General features: G+C 40.5%; 1 protein-coding gene and 1 pseudogene across 4 annotated transcripts in view; both read right to left on the bottom strand.

Annotated features, from left to right (window-relative positions):
* Positions 1-308: 308 nt before the first annotated feature.
* LOC104982622 lies at positions 309-1,097 on the bottom strand (annotated as a pseudogene). Its single transcript, XR_824534.1, has one exon. The product of XR_824534.1 is annotated as a 40S ribosomal protein S6 pseudogene (transcript).
* Positions 1,098-6,838: 5,741 nt separating this feature from the next.
* POC1B (POC1 centriolar protein B) overlaps positions 6,839-14,955 on the bottom strand; it is a 105,424-nt gene continuing 97,307 nt past the window's right edge. For 2 of the 3 annotated variants that reach the window (XM_010832059.1, XM_010832058.1), the window contains 2 exons: positions 12,177-12,395; positions 6,839-8,390 (listed from right to left, as the gene is read on the bottom strand). In XM_010832059.1, coding sequence (XP_010830361.1) covers positions 8,286-8,390; positions 12,177-12,395 — 324 coding nt within the window. In that variant the 3' untranslated portion in view covers positions 6,839-8,285. The remainder of the gene's footprint in view (positions 8,391-12,176; positions 12,396-14,955) is intronic. The other variant, XM_010832057.1, reaches the window with a different exon arrangement.

The raw sequence follows: 14,955 nt of genomic DNA on the forward strand, positions 1-14,955 counted from the left end.
ATGGACAGGGAAGCCTGGCATGCTGCAGTCCATGGGGTCGCAAAGAGTTGAATATGACTGAGCGACTGAACTGAACTGAGTTATGAATCCACGTTGGAGATACTGTTTTAATTCTTGCTGTAAAATGACAGGTTTTAGAATGGGATCGATGTGTTCATAAATGATAAATTGTGCTTTTGGGTTCAAATTTCCCACTTCAGAGTTCAGTTGGGTGACACCACCCATGTGTATCAAAGAGAAGCATGCCTTGGAAGAGTAATTCATTTGAGTATGAGATGGAGACATACTGGATTCTTTTTTTTTTTTTGGATGTCTGATCTTATTTATTTGTTACTCTTAGAACATCTCATTTTTGACTGGACTCAGACTTGGAAGTAGAAGCTCTCAGAGAGGACAGCCTCCGTCTCTTGGCAATCTGTTCCTGCCGTTTTTCTTTGGCCTCCTTCATTCTCTTGGCCAAAAGTTTAGCATATTCTGCAGCCTCTTCTTTGTTTTTCTTAGTACGCTGTTTCTTCAGAGCAATACGCCGGCGTTTGTGCTGCAGAACTCGTGGAGTCAGGAGACGCTGAATATTGGGTGCTTTAGTCCTAGGTTTCTCACCTAGTCTTTGTTTAGGGGCTTTCACACAACATATTGGCGGACATCATCTTTAGAGAAATTGAAAAGTTTGTGGATTCTGCTAGCTCTTTTGGGACCCAGGCGATGAGGCACTGTAGTATCAGTGAGTCCAGGAATATCCTTCTCCCCTTTTTTCACGATGACCAAATTGAGAACACTCAGATTGGTATCCACAATGCAACCCCATACAGATTTTTACGCTTTCTCTCTCCAGTCCTCCTTGGTCTGTAACAGGAACGCCCCTTACTCAGTAGCAGGCAAACTTGGCCATGGGTCAAGACACCCTGCTTCATGGGGAAACCCTGCTTATTGTTCCCGCCACTGATTCGGACCACATGACCCTTCCATTCTCCACCTAGAGCATCAGCAGCAACTTCTGTGGCCATACGCTTCTCGCAGAAGGTATGAAGTTTTCATTCATCGTCCACTTCAATGAGCTTCTGGCAGCCAGTGGCCAGGAAAGAGATGTTCAGCTTCATTCTGAAGCGGCCGACAGCCTCCGAGGCACCATGAAAAAGACCATACTGGATTTTTATAGGCATGTGTGGAGCAAAAAACACATCATTTCTAAGATGTCTTCTCTTCAATCATGACTGCCTTTCCCTATAGCTCCCCTTCTAGGGTCCTGACCCAGAATGAGAAAGGTGGGTCCCCCTGTGTGTTCCCTTCACTGCAAACCATGAACATGCATATTCATTTTGTCTTGGCGTCCTTGACACCACAGCCCTTTACTCTGCAGGGTTTGGTCTAGTAAAGGTACCAAAAGGCATCCAGCACATGGGTGGTCCTGCCTTTAGCATTCTTGCTGACTGTGTATTTTACCAGGAAATCAAGTGTTGAGTGAATAATGATATCAAGTTTGCCTGCCTCTGTGAGAGTAAGAAGAACATGTATCACTTGAGTGGGCTTACTCCACTTTGGCTTTCCCATGTTTAACATGCTGTTAGCATCTGTGCGTTTCTGTCTCATCTTCTCTCCCCTTTTTTCCTCCCTCCTCATCTCCCAGAAGTCTTTTGCATCAGTTATGAAAGCTACATGGTAGAGATGGTTTCTGTTCAGGTGCTTACGTGTCTAGAACCTTATGTTTATATGTTTCCATTATAGTATATGATGGTATTTTCAACATTTCTTGCACTTAAAAAATTAATACCAGAATTGCAAACAACTTAAGGGCCTTTTCAGATGGTCATCTTTCACTTAGTGATATACATTTAAGATTCCTCCATATCTTTTTATGACTGGATAGCTCATTTCTTTTTAACAGTGAATAATATTCCATTGTCTGGATGGATCACAGTTGTATTAAACAAATCATCCCTGAAAGAGATCTTATTGGTTTCCAAGTTTTGGCAATTATGAATAAAGATGCTGTAATCATTCATGTGCAGGTTATTGCGTGAGCACATTTTCAATCTATTTAGTTAAACAACCAAAGATAATTGATTGTCGGACTGCACGGTAATTGGTATGTTTATTTTTGTAAGAAACTGTCAAACTGTCTTGCAAAGTGGCTGCCCCATTCTGTATGCTTATCATGGAGCTCCTGTTGCTTCACATGGTTACCAGCTTTGGTTTTCTCAGGGTTTGCATTTTAGTCATTCTAATAGATGTATAGTCATCTTTCCTTGTTTTAATTTGCAATTTTCTAGTGACCTATGATGTTGAAGATCCTGTTATGTGCTTATTGAGCCTGAATTTACCTTTGGTGTTTTCAATTGGTTTATTTGCTTATTTTTTGTTTCACTGGGTCTTTTTTGCTGCGCGGTCTTCCTCTAGTTGCAGCGAGCAGGGGCTGCTCCCCGGTCGCAGTGCGCGGGCTTCTCCGTGTGGTGGCTTCTCTTGTTGCAGAGCATGGGCACTAGAGCTCAGGCTCAGTGGTTGTGGTGCACGGGCTTCATTGCTCCGAGGCATGTGGATCTTTTCGGATCAGGGATCAAACCCATGTCCCCTGCATTGGCAGGCAGATTCTCAACCACTGGACCACCAGGGAAGTCCCAGGTTTTTGTTTTTATATTGTTGGGCTTCAATTATTTTATGCCTATTTTAGATAGGATTCCTTTATCAGATAAGTGCTTTGAAAGTATTTTCAAAGGTCGGATGGGCCAAAGAGACCCTCCTTTTTGGTTCCCGACATTAAAGCACCCCAACAAGTTTGCTCTATTTATCCCAGATCAAAGTTTGGGAGAAAATTACACTGAGATACTTGATGAATAATTACTTGGTGCAACAATTAGGACTAGTCAAAATCAAGTTAAAAGGTTGATAAAAGGGCCTGAGTCTCTTGGCTCAACCCCTGACTGGGGGCCCCAGGACCTTTTATACAAAAACAGATGAATGGTCAGAGATGAAAAGAAAGCTTCTAGGACTCCTTGTAAAATCAAGGCTTTTTTAGGGGCTTCCCTGGTGGTTCAGCAGTAAAGAATCTCCCTGCCAATTAGGAGACAACGGTTCAATTCCTGGCTCAGGAAGATTCCCTGGAGCAGGAAATGGCACTCCAGTCTTCTTGTCTGGGAAATCCCATGGACAGAGGAGCCTGGTGGACTCCATTCCACAGTATCATAAAAGAGTCAGCCATGACTTAGCAACTGAACAACAATGGAGACTAAAATCTAAAGGTGTGAAAGTTGGTAGAACTGAGATGCAATTTTATAAAAATCGGTATATTTAAATAGGTTTTATTGAAGCTGGGTTGCCTAAGTATATTGTCGAAAAAACACTTGGTCTTGCTGGGGAATGCTTCCTGTGCTGTGCTTAGGCAGTCAGTCATGTCTGACTCTTTGTGACCCCATGGACTATAGCCCACTAGGCTCCTCTGTCCATGGGGATTCTCCAGACACAAATACTGGAGTGGGTTGCCATGCCCTTCTCGAGAATGCTTCCCTTGCTTGGTATTATAAGGCAGGGCATATGAATCTCAGGAAATACACTAATTAGCATACTAAAGGAAATGGATGGGGTTAGCTAAAACTGTGCAATATAAAGTAAAAACTGGGAGCTAATATTTCGGGGATAACTTAAAAAAAAAAAGAAACTTTACTCTGGATCTAGCCTTGCACTCTGAAAGAGGGCCTTTGTTGAATGCCTTGTGCAAGCTTTTGAATGCTTGATAAATTAACCCTGAAATTCTAGAACATAGAACTCTTGAATTTCAGTTTAGTTGGAAATCTTCTCACTTATATTAAAAGATCAAATTAAAGAAAATATAGTTGGGCAAAATCAATCTTTTAAAATCATTTGGGAGGCACACGGGTTCTTTGGAGAATTAAAAGCAACTATCTTTCTCTCCCCAGGCAAGAATACTGGAAGTTGCCATGCCCTCCTCCAGATCTTCCCAACCCAGGGATCAAACTCAGGTCTCCCTCATCGAGGGCAGATTCTTTACCATCTGAGCCACCAGGGAAGCCCATCTTTCTCTTGCAAATCTCTACAAATCAGAAACTTAGCTATAGCCCACAATGACCTGAGACTGAGCCTAATTAATCAGATAGAACCTGACAACAAGGAGAGAAAAAGTGGAAAAATAGCCTTTAAAAACTCCAACAGTTGGAAAGGCTCCTTTGCCTAGAATCTAATTCATAGCCTCCTTAAGGGTTTATCAAGGGCAAGTAAAAATCTTATTTCTTTTCCAAAAGGAGTAAAGCCCTAGTCCCCTGGCAAGCAAATTTAACTTATTCCAGCTATTATTTATAAACTGTTTATGAGCTTCACCGGTGGCTCAGCAGTAAAGAATATGTCTGCAGTGCAGGAGACGCAGGAGACACAGTTTTGATCCATGGGTTGGGAAGATCCCTTGGAGGAGGGCCTGGCAACCCACTCCAGTATTCTTGCCAGTAGAATCCCACAGACAGAGGAGCCTGGTGGGCTATATGGGGTCGCAAAGAGTCGGACACGACTGAAGACTCAGCACACAGCACACAAGTTTATATTATAAGTTTATATTGTTTATAAACTTACTTTATTATAAGTTTATATCTAAGTATATTGTAATGCCAGATTCATAACTGTTACAGGGACGCTATGAGATTTCAGAGTGTCTGTGTAGACTGAATAGCCTATATCACACAGTCTCCAGCCGATCTAGGAGTGAAACTTCCTAGTGCCATGGGACAAAATTGATCACTAAATGCCTTCCAAACGGTTGAATTTATGATTGAGAGACATAGAATACTGGAGACATAGAATGTTGCCAGCATTTCAGTAAACAGAGAATGTTGTGGTCACCGCACCCGCCCCCGACTGGGCACCCTGAATTCAGAATGGAGAAAAAATGGGATACTGGTAGTAGATGGTTAAGGTGCTATCAAAGGAAGATTTTCAATAAGCCCGGACTCTTGCATCTTCTTATACATAGAAAAGTGCTAAAATTCATTAGCTCCAGATATCTGGTTTTCTTCAACAGTAATCTTTTAATGTTCTACCTAGTTTGTATTTGTTTTGTTATGTTGTTTTATTTGCAAAACTTCTATTTATCCTGCTCCTGTCTTACCTCTTTAGAAAAAGTCCCTTAGAGTTATCTGAGAGGCTGTATCTTGGACGTAAGTCCTCCGTAAGTGCACTGAATAGAATCTTCTCAACTTTTAGGTTGAGCTTTTTTTTGGATACCTACCTGTTGAGCTGCTCCTATGAACTGTGCTAGTTTGGGAATCTAAAGATGACCGTGCTTACTTTTTGAAGAGGTCAGTTCACAGTGGAAGAGGCTGTGTGCAATCTTATTGTACCAGGGCTAGGCAGGGAGTGAATGGAGGGTTACTATTTCACATAGGCTGATTAGGAAGGGCACCTCTGAAAAGGCAACATGTGAGCCGGGCTGGAATGTTATGAGGGACGCCTGGGGACAGGGCTCCAGGCAGAGGACATGGCAAGGCCAGTGCTCTCAGGTGGGAGCCGTTTTGCTTCTACAAAGGGAAGCAAAGAAGCCACTGTGACCAAGTGCAGTGAGTAAGTATGGCCCCCAAGGGGAAGACCAGATTAGATCAGATCAGTCGCTCAGTCGTGTCCAACTCTTTGTGACCCCATGAATCGCAGCACGCCAGGCCTCCCTGTCTATCACCAACTCCCGGAGTTCACTCAGACTCACGTCCATCGAGTCAGTGATGCCATCCAGCCATCTCATCCTCTGTCGTCCCCTTCTCCTCCTGCCCCCAATCCCTCCCAGCATCAGAGCATTTTCCAATAAGTCAACTCTTCGCATGAGGTCGTCAAAGTACTGGAGTTTCAGCTTTAGCATCATTCCTTCCAAAGAAATCCCAGGGCTGATCTCCTTCAGAATGGACTGGTTGGGGAGGTCTAAAATGAAGGGGTGGGGAGCATATCACCACTGTCAGACCTTAGGCTTCTACTCCGAGATAGGAGGCCCTGAAGGGCTTGGAGCCGAAAGAGCCACATGTTTGAACTCCGTCTTTTCAAGAACCACTCTGGCCTGCTGTCCAAAGGTGATGGTGGAGACAGTTAAGAAGTACTGCAGTCATTCTGGGAAGAGACAATGATGGCCTGTTTTGGTGGCTGAAGAAGGGGTGAGAAATGATCTGGTCTCTCATATCTTCTCATAAGATTTGCTGAAAGAATGGGAGTGGAGCGTAGGATCAAGGATTCAAGGATAACTCCAACCTGAGTGCCTTGAAGGAGAGTTGGAGGTCCGGAGGCTAGGGGAGAGAGGAGCTGGCTGGTGGTTGAGGGTACAGTAGGGACTGGCTTTGGGCACATTCAGAGATGGCCTGCCAGGTCTTCCAAGTGGAGATGTTGCTCACGCAGCGAATAGGCAGCTAGGACAAATGAGAGGCTGGAATCCGAAGGAAAGAATCCTCAAAAGTATAAACAAAGTTGTGGGGGAGGGAAAGAGGGTTATAAAATATCCCTCCTGAAAACGTTTTAAGGCTTTTAAACTTCTGTCATCACTGTTTTTATATCACTTATAATAAAGGTCTATGGCCATAAAAGTATGTGGTAACACCATGTTGCAGGAAGTGGCTATAGCTGGTCAACAGTTTCTAAACTGTCGGCCTGAGGCCAATAGCACCAAATCTCCTGTGAGCTTGTCAGAGATGCAAATTATTGGGCCCTGCCAGACCAGACCTAGTGAATCAGAAGCCCGAGGAAAAGCACCGGAACTGTTTTGACAAGTTCTCTAGGAGGTTGTTACGAAGTTTAGAGTTAAGTGAGCTAGATAAGAAACCTACTATTATTTCTAGACTTTAATCACTTAAAAAGAAACAACTTTTTTTAAAGGTAAAATGTCTTTTATTGTTTGAAGAATAAAAAAGTAAACAAAAATTGGTATGACATTTCATTTCTTAGTCTTCTCAACGAGGTTATAAAATATACAGTGCCACTTAGTCTTATAAACGCTTGAAACGGTCTAGAAGTTCCTACTTAGTATTGTATAAAAAGGCACTTAAAACACAAGGGATGATAAAACAAAACCACCTCATAAATACAATTGAAATGGCTTTGAGAAATTTCTCAATATAGACCCGTATGTAAATAGGACCTTTTTCTTTTCCAAAACATAGTATTTTCCCCAGGGTATGCCTGCAGGTATCATAAATGCGGCCTGTCTTCTTCCACCTTCGGTTTTTGATATAGGTTAACAGAAATGCAAGATAAATTCATTTTTTTTCCAATTTAATCTCTTATTTTGTTTAAGATAAAATTCTTAAATTATAACCAAGATCTTTTAGCATGTTTTACTCATTTTCATTTTGTTTCAAATCACAATTAAAAGAAACAGGTAGACAATGATGCCAATAAATGTTCTTTTAAAGTCCTTACATTCAGGTACCAAAATCACCCTAAACATTCCTGAAGCATGTGAACACACATGTGTGTGTATTTTTAAGTATTGCTGTTGCATGGTTCTGGGTTTTGAGGATTCTGCACTAATTTAATCTTCATAAACTGATATCACAGGTTTGGATACAACCGAAAACATTTAGTGCCTTCATCTACGGAAGATATGTGCACGTCACATATTTCTAACTCTTCATTTTCTTTCAGGTTGGTCAAAGAATAAGCAATGTATGCCGTAAATTAAATCAAAATCCCTGCCATATGTCCTGTATGTGCTGTTGCTAATTAAAATAAGTGTATTCTTGCTGTGGAAATTCTGTGGTTTGAGAGTTTGTGAGATCATCTTTTCATCAAATGGCATAGGTAAGAAAGAGTAAATTTTTTAAACTGGGAAATACAAGTCAGATCATTAATTCATTCTCTGCACATAAAATGCTATTTTAGAGGTAAGTGAATTATTTCACCCTAAGGGTACAGTTCACTAAAGAGTACACTAATTGTTGAAGGAATTGCCTGAACATGGTCAATTTGAAATTAAAATGAAATCCAAAGATTTGGTTATTTTCCTGGCAGGATTTGAACTATTAACAAAAACTAACATTTAAAAAATAATATGGGGGGGAAATATAGAGCCATTTGAATGCTTATCACTTTATTACTGGAACCATAAATAGTAATGATTTGAATTAGTCCTAGACATTGATTGGTATGTTTAAACTGGTCCTTAATTCTGCCTTTTCTGCCTTTTGTTCTGTTGCTCACCCTTTTAAGAAATGCCATGCCAATTCGCACATGGCTGCGTTGCATGAAGCAGCTGGTACTGCCTTCCTGAGTATACGTACATGTGTTCATTTCTCATGCCTCTGCTCATACTTTTCTGTTCAAATTTTCTGTTGAATTGCATTGAAAAGCTTTTGCTGATTTTCAAGGCAGTCTTTCAGCTTATCCTCTGTCAAAGTCAGTCGCTGCTCCAAGATTGAAACAGTCTGCAAAAAAAGGAGGACAAAGTCATCAGGGCCTGGTGACCTGGTGGTGAGAATGATGGTGATAATCTCTGCACTGATCTTTTTCAGAACTGTAATGCCTACTCTCTTGCCAGGAGGTTGGTTCAGAAATGAGCTCCAGAACTTGCTCCGTTTCTGCAACCCACCACAGGACAAAGCACTGCCAAGCCGTTTGAGGAAAAGGGAAAAAGAGGATGCATTTAAGAAAAAAGGAATAAATGATCAAGCCTCTATGGACAATTCTAAAGTCTGATCTTCTAAAGCATCGGTGCCAGAGAAGAGACCACACGAGGCATGTTAAATAGTGTCCCAGGTAATGTGGAATGTGGGAAGTGGGACGGAATGCCACGTGCACCACTACTACTTAAATGGCGTCACTGGTCATTCTGCCACAATCAATCCATATGGGCCATATCTATATTACCCTAGACAGCTGGATACCTAGCTTACCTTGAAAATATAATGACTGCCACTCATTTCTGCACCCAGAAGATGATAACAGCACCTCACAGAGTTGGTAGGAAGACTGAATGAAATCAGGGATGTAAAATGCTTAAGCTAGTGCCTGGCACAACAAGACTTTACAAATCTTAGCTATTCTAACTCCTTCGGCTAGTAAGTGAGTTTTTGACTACACACACACACACACACACACACACACACACACACACGGCTACTTTTAAATTGTGATTATCGATTACTTCAATTCTTTTTTTTTAACTTCGCTATAAACTTGATTCAGGAAATTGCACACTAAAAAGTATCAATGAATTCTCATGAGAAAAACACCCTTGTGACCAGCACCAGGTCAAGAGCTAGTGCCTTGCATGCACCTTCCCCTTAACAGCCACTATCCTGACCACTATACGAATAATCTGCATGTTTTTATGGCTTTATCTTTCAAGTATGCATCCCTAGAAACTACAACTTTATCTTACCCATTTAATCTGCAGATTCCCCACTTCCTTGCTTTATTTTCTTTATAATTTGTCTATTTACAGGCTCAGGCCATCTGACCTGTAGATTCCCTACCAGACTGGATTTTAGGGACTGTGTGCTCCAGATACAGTTAAATCTGTTCTTTTACTTTCTGTATTTTATATAAATTGGAAACGGGATTCAAAGGCTTGATAAGACTCAGGCTAGATCCCTTGGTAAGTCTATTCTTTCTTTAGAGGGCAATGACATTCTATTTCCATTTATTAGTTGGGATGGTTTACAAAATACACTTCTCATATATTATTTGGTTGCCTGGAAGTACAGTTCATACAGGAAAAGCAGCATAAATTCATGGTTGCTTTAGTCAATAAGTTTCAAGATAATGAATTGATTCCCTATCAGTTTCTGACAGTAATCAGTTGTTCTTTTTTTTTTTTTTTTCTATTATTCAATAGTTTTTTTTCTTTCATATTCCATACTATAGATCATGACTTGTTATGATTGGCCTGGGAAATAGGCCAATCAAAACTAAAGCTGGCATGAGGTTGAGAGAAAAACTGCCTTTTAAAGGCAAGAGATGTCTGATAAACACAAAGTCACCTCCAGCACAACACTACACTACTGTTAATGATCAAAATTAACAGCAATGCTCATAATACTTTTTAATATTTCTTGGGTGCCTACTATGCTCCAAGCATTTTGCCTGATATTTACATACATTATCATAATGCAAAAAGCAAAAGCTTTTGATACGTATATTATCAACACCTATAACACTGGTTAACTCCAGTTACCTACTGTCTGAAAAATTATAATGAGAAAGTGATATTGTTGGGTTGGCCCAAATGCTCATTTGAGTTTTTCTGTAACATCTTATAACTTACAGAAAAGCCCAAACGTTTTGGCCAACCCAAAACAATCTGTACTGAATTATAAACATTGCCACAGGGTTAGGAGATACTCAGTCATCTGTAATTGAAGTGAACCAGAATGTGCTTATTTCACTTGATTCGCCCACAGATTCACACTGTTCCCATTTTGCAAGTGTGCTGTGCCTGCTTTTCACTTCTTTCGTATTTGAAGGGTAGTCAGTCCTTCAAAGTTAAAAAAGTAGAGACTTTCAATACAGCTTAAAGTGATCCATTTAACCCTGAATCAGGGAAAAAGGTGAAATGGGTCACAAAGCTGATAGAGCAGAGGATGGAAAGACCCGCAAGAGGACCTGCCACTCAATGGGATAGGCAAGTGAGGAAGCCAGCACGTGCGGAGCCAGGGCCCTCGAAACAGGCCCCAAAACTAAAGCTGGCAGGAGGGTGAGAGAAAAACTGCCTTTTAAAGGCAAGAGACGTCTGATAAACACAAAGTCACCTCCAGCACAATACTGCAAAGCAAAAATTGGTGATTTTCCTATGATTTTTCACTGAACAAATCTTATGACTCCAAGGTCTCACAAGACTTGTTCCCACAACCTGTCACGACTCATATCCATGTCCCTTAACTCCAAGGTTCGGAGAAGTTATCTAAAGGGTAACATTTTTAATTACTGGCTCTAAACCCAGAAGGGAAAGTTAAAAGACCCATGCCAAAACCTTGAATTCTCTGGAGATGAGAACTGGACATCTGGACGATTCTTAATTGCCTGGGCGATTATAATGTACAGCCAGGGTTAACTGTACATTAACTTATATGCAAGATAACTTCTATACAAGAGCTATTTCAACTCAAAATATTTATTCTGGGAAAGTAATCAACATCTCTAGTTCATGTCATAGCTTCTTTCTGTATAACTTGGGACAGCATCTGCTCTGACAAATATTAGTGTCCTCATCCTATTTATCAAAGAATGATAAGACTTATTCAAAAGAAACACCAAGGAAAGCTGGAAGGACAACCTTTGATGTATCCATTTTAATACACTGCTTCCATTAAATGACATCTAAATTTCCTGACCAAGAGTTGGAAGACCTTTGGTGTGTTAAGATTCATTGTATTCCTTCTTGGCAAAGGTAAATTGGCATTCAGTAAAGCGATTATCCTTCAATAAAAGAAATAAATTTAAAAAATTGCTTAAATGTAATTAAAAGGGATTAAGCCATTATGTCTTTCCTTTTCACTGTAAAATTATTCATTATAAGCATGACCATATAATGAAATTTAATAAAAGGATGTATACAGTCTGGTAAAAAATAATGAATGCTGAAAGTCATCCTGTGCAGTAAAAAATAAATTAAAATTTAGCATCAATGAAAAAAAAAAAAAAAAAGACTGGGTAATATTCTAAAAGGGGAATGTGAAAACCTCATCTCCAGAACAGAGTGTCCCGTAAGAAGCTTTGAAATGAGGGAAGTTATACATTGGACAGAGGGAATTATCCTCAGAGTGAAAACTAAAAGCATTGCCAATATTTCATTCTAACTGAAATGATTAATCCCAATATATTTTTTCTTTTGGCCTTAAATATTTCTTTGATAATATCCAAAATCTAAATACACTACATTAGAAAATTCTTAGGGCAAAACATTACTGTCCAGAATCAGATTTATAGCATGAAGTACCCCAATATTTCGTCACTGTCTCCCCCCCTCCCTTCTGGTCCTCAGATGCCAGATATAGTACAGTCTGCGTATGCACACGTTTACATACGCATGGGCTCAGACCTTGCCTCCACAAGACCTAGAGCACCTCAGCAGAGCACGTGTTGCTCTGTTAACTACCACCTTTGAGCTTGCTAAGAAAGAAAGTATCCCCCCGCTGCTCTGCTAGTTCTGCAGCCTGCTGTAGCCAGGATTTTGTACATCTTACCTCTAAGTGTGAAACATGCCAACCCACCTGTGTCAAAACATTGAGCTGTTCCATAATATGCTCTAATGCATCAGTCACAGCAAGCGGTATGCTTCTTTGACTCTCAGAAGGGAGGTCGCTTATGTCTTCTGTTTTCTTTTTCAAAATTGTAGGTGAACATTCTGATGACATTAAAGAAGGATTCAAGAAATACCCGCAGATCTCTTCACCCTTGTCTGGTAGAGTTCTAACAGTTGTTTCTGTTGTCTTTGACACCATAGAAAAGATGGGAAGAGTTACATTTTCCAAACTTTAAAAATTACATATTAAATATATATATAGTTTCAATATTCCTCTTTTAAAAGCCAAACTTGCATTTAATTTTCATCTTCAACTACTGCAAATTACAAGAGTAAAAAAAGGCTAAAAAAGAGAATGGAGGAAATTCACAATTTTCCTTCATTTTTTTTCAGTGAAATATAGTTTGTATGTTGTATATATCTGTCTAAAGGATGAGGTGTTATACATTTAAATGGGTTGTTAAATGCTGTCTAATTCTTGATTTTAAAAGTCACATCAGTTAAGATAATTATTATTTGATTTCTGAGGGGAGGAGACAAGATGGCAGAATAGAAGGACTTGGGCTTGAGTCCTCTTGTGAAACACCAAAATTACAACAAACTGCTGAAGAACCATTGACAAAAAAGACTGAAACCTATCAAAAAAGATATTCTACACTCAAAGATGAAAAAGAAGACAAAGCAAGATGGTAGAAGGGGGTGCTTTCTCAATATAGTCAAATCCCATAACCACTGGGTGGGCAATAATTAAATAATTAAACCACAGAGGTATTCCCACAGGAGGGAGAGTTCTGAGCCTCACTTGAGGTTCCCGAACCTGGGGGTCTGGCATCAGGAGGAGGAGGAGCCTCTGACTTTGAAGAGCTTAAGTACAGGAGCTCCACAGGACTGGGCGAAACAGAGACTCCACTCTTGGAGGGCACCCATAAGATTTCAAATGCACTGTGAGCCAGGGTAAGGTAGTGACTCCATAGGAGCCTGGGCCAGGCCTGCCTAAGGGTCTTGGAGGGTCTCCTGGGGAGGTGGGGCTGTGGCTCACTGTAGGGTCAAGGACACTAATGGCAGAGATACTGGGGAATATTCACTAACATGAGCTCTCCCAGAGGTTGCCATTTTCACACTGAGAACACAGCCAACAGGCTCCAGTTTTGGAACACCTCATGACAGACAATCAACAAGGTGGGAACGTCTTGGGAACACCTCCCAAGTGGAGGGAGCCCCATCCATCAGTAGACACGCTGCCTAAAGTTGTCCTGAATGTACACCCACCTCTAAACACACACCATGACACAGCCCTCCCACTGGGAAACCTGCACAAAGCTCTTAGACCAGACACACCCAGCAGGAGGCAGCACCAGAAGCAAGAGGAACTACAACCTTTCAGTTTGTGAAACAGAAATTGCAATCACAGACAGTTAGACAAAGTAAGATGATGGAGAAATATGTTCCAGATGAGGGGACAAAATAAAACCCCAGAACAATTACACAGAGTGGAGATAGGCAGAGTACCTAAAAAAGAACTCAGAATAATGATAGTAAAGATGATCCATGATATCAGAAAAAGAATGGGGGCACAGACCAAGAAGATACAAGAAAATATAAAGAGCTAGAAAATAGAAACAACAAACAGTTGAACTATACAATAACTGAAATGAAAAATACACTACATGGAATCAATAGCACAACAAATGAAGCAAAAGAACAAATGAGTGAGCTGAAAGACAGATGGGTGGAAATCACTGCCATGGAACAGAAAAACGAATGAAAAGAAACGAGGACACTCTCAGAACCTCTGAAACAACGTTAAATGCACCAACATTCCCCTTATAGGGGTCCTAGAAGAAGAGAGAAAGGGTCTGAAAATATTTGAAGAGATAATAGGTGAAAACTTAACTAACTTGGGAACAGAAACAGTCACACAAGTTCAGGAAGTGCAGAGAGTTCCATATATTAATAGATAAACCCAAGGAGGAACATGCCAGGACTAACACATATTAATTAAACTGACAAAAATACAATTGACACCACAGAAATACAAAGAACCATAAGAGACTACTACAAACAACTGTATGCCAATAAAATGGATAACCTAGAAGAAATGGACAAATTCTTAGAAAGGTACAATCTTCCAAGACTGAATTAGGAAGAAATAGAAAGTATCAACAGATAAATCACAAGTACTGAAAGTGAAACTGTGATTTTAAAAAATTCTAACAAAAGTCCAGGACCAGACGGCATCATAGCTGAAGTCTATCAAATATTTGGAAAACAGGAAACATCTATCCTTCTGAAATGATTCCAAAAAACTGCAAAAGAAGAAACACTCCCACACTTGTTCTATGAGGCCACAATCACCCTGATTCCAAAACCAGACAAATTGTTGAAGTGAAAGTCGCTCAGTCGTGTCCGACTCTTTGCGACCCCATGGACTATTCAGTCCATGGAATTCTCCTGGCCAGAATACTGGAGTGGGTAGCTGTTCTCTTCTCCAGGGGATCTTCCCAACCCAGTGATTGAACCCAAGTCTCCCTCATTGCAGGCGGATTCTTTAGCAGCTGAGCCACCAGGGAAGCAATAACCAGACAAAGATACCACAAATAAAGAAAATTACAGGGCAATATCACTGAACACAGATGCAAAAATTCTCAACAAAATGATAGCAAAGCAAATCCAATGATACGTTTAAAGGATCATATACCATGATCAAGTGGCCTTTATCCTAGGGAGGCAAGGACTTTTCCATGTCT

Source organism: Bison bison, unplaced genomic scaffold (genome assembly GCF_000754665.1).
Source record: "Bison bison bison isolate TAMUID 2011002044 unplaced genomic scaffold, Bison_UMD1.0 scf7180017864535, whole genome shotgun sequence".
NCBI lineage: Eukaryota > Metazoa > Chordata > Mammalia > Artiodactyla > Bovidae > Bison > Bison bison.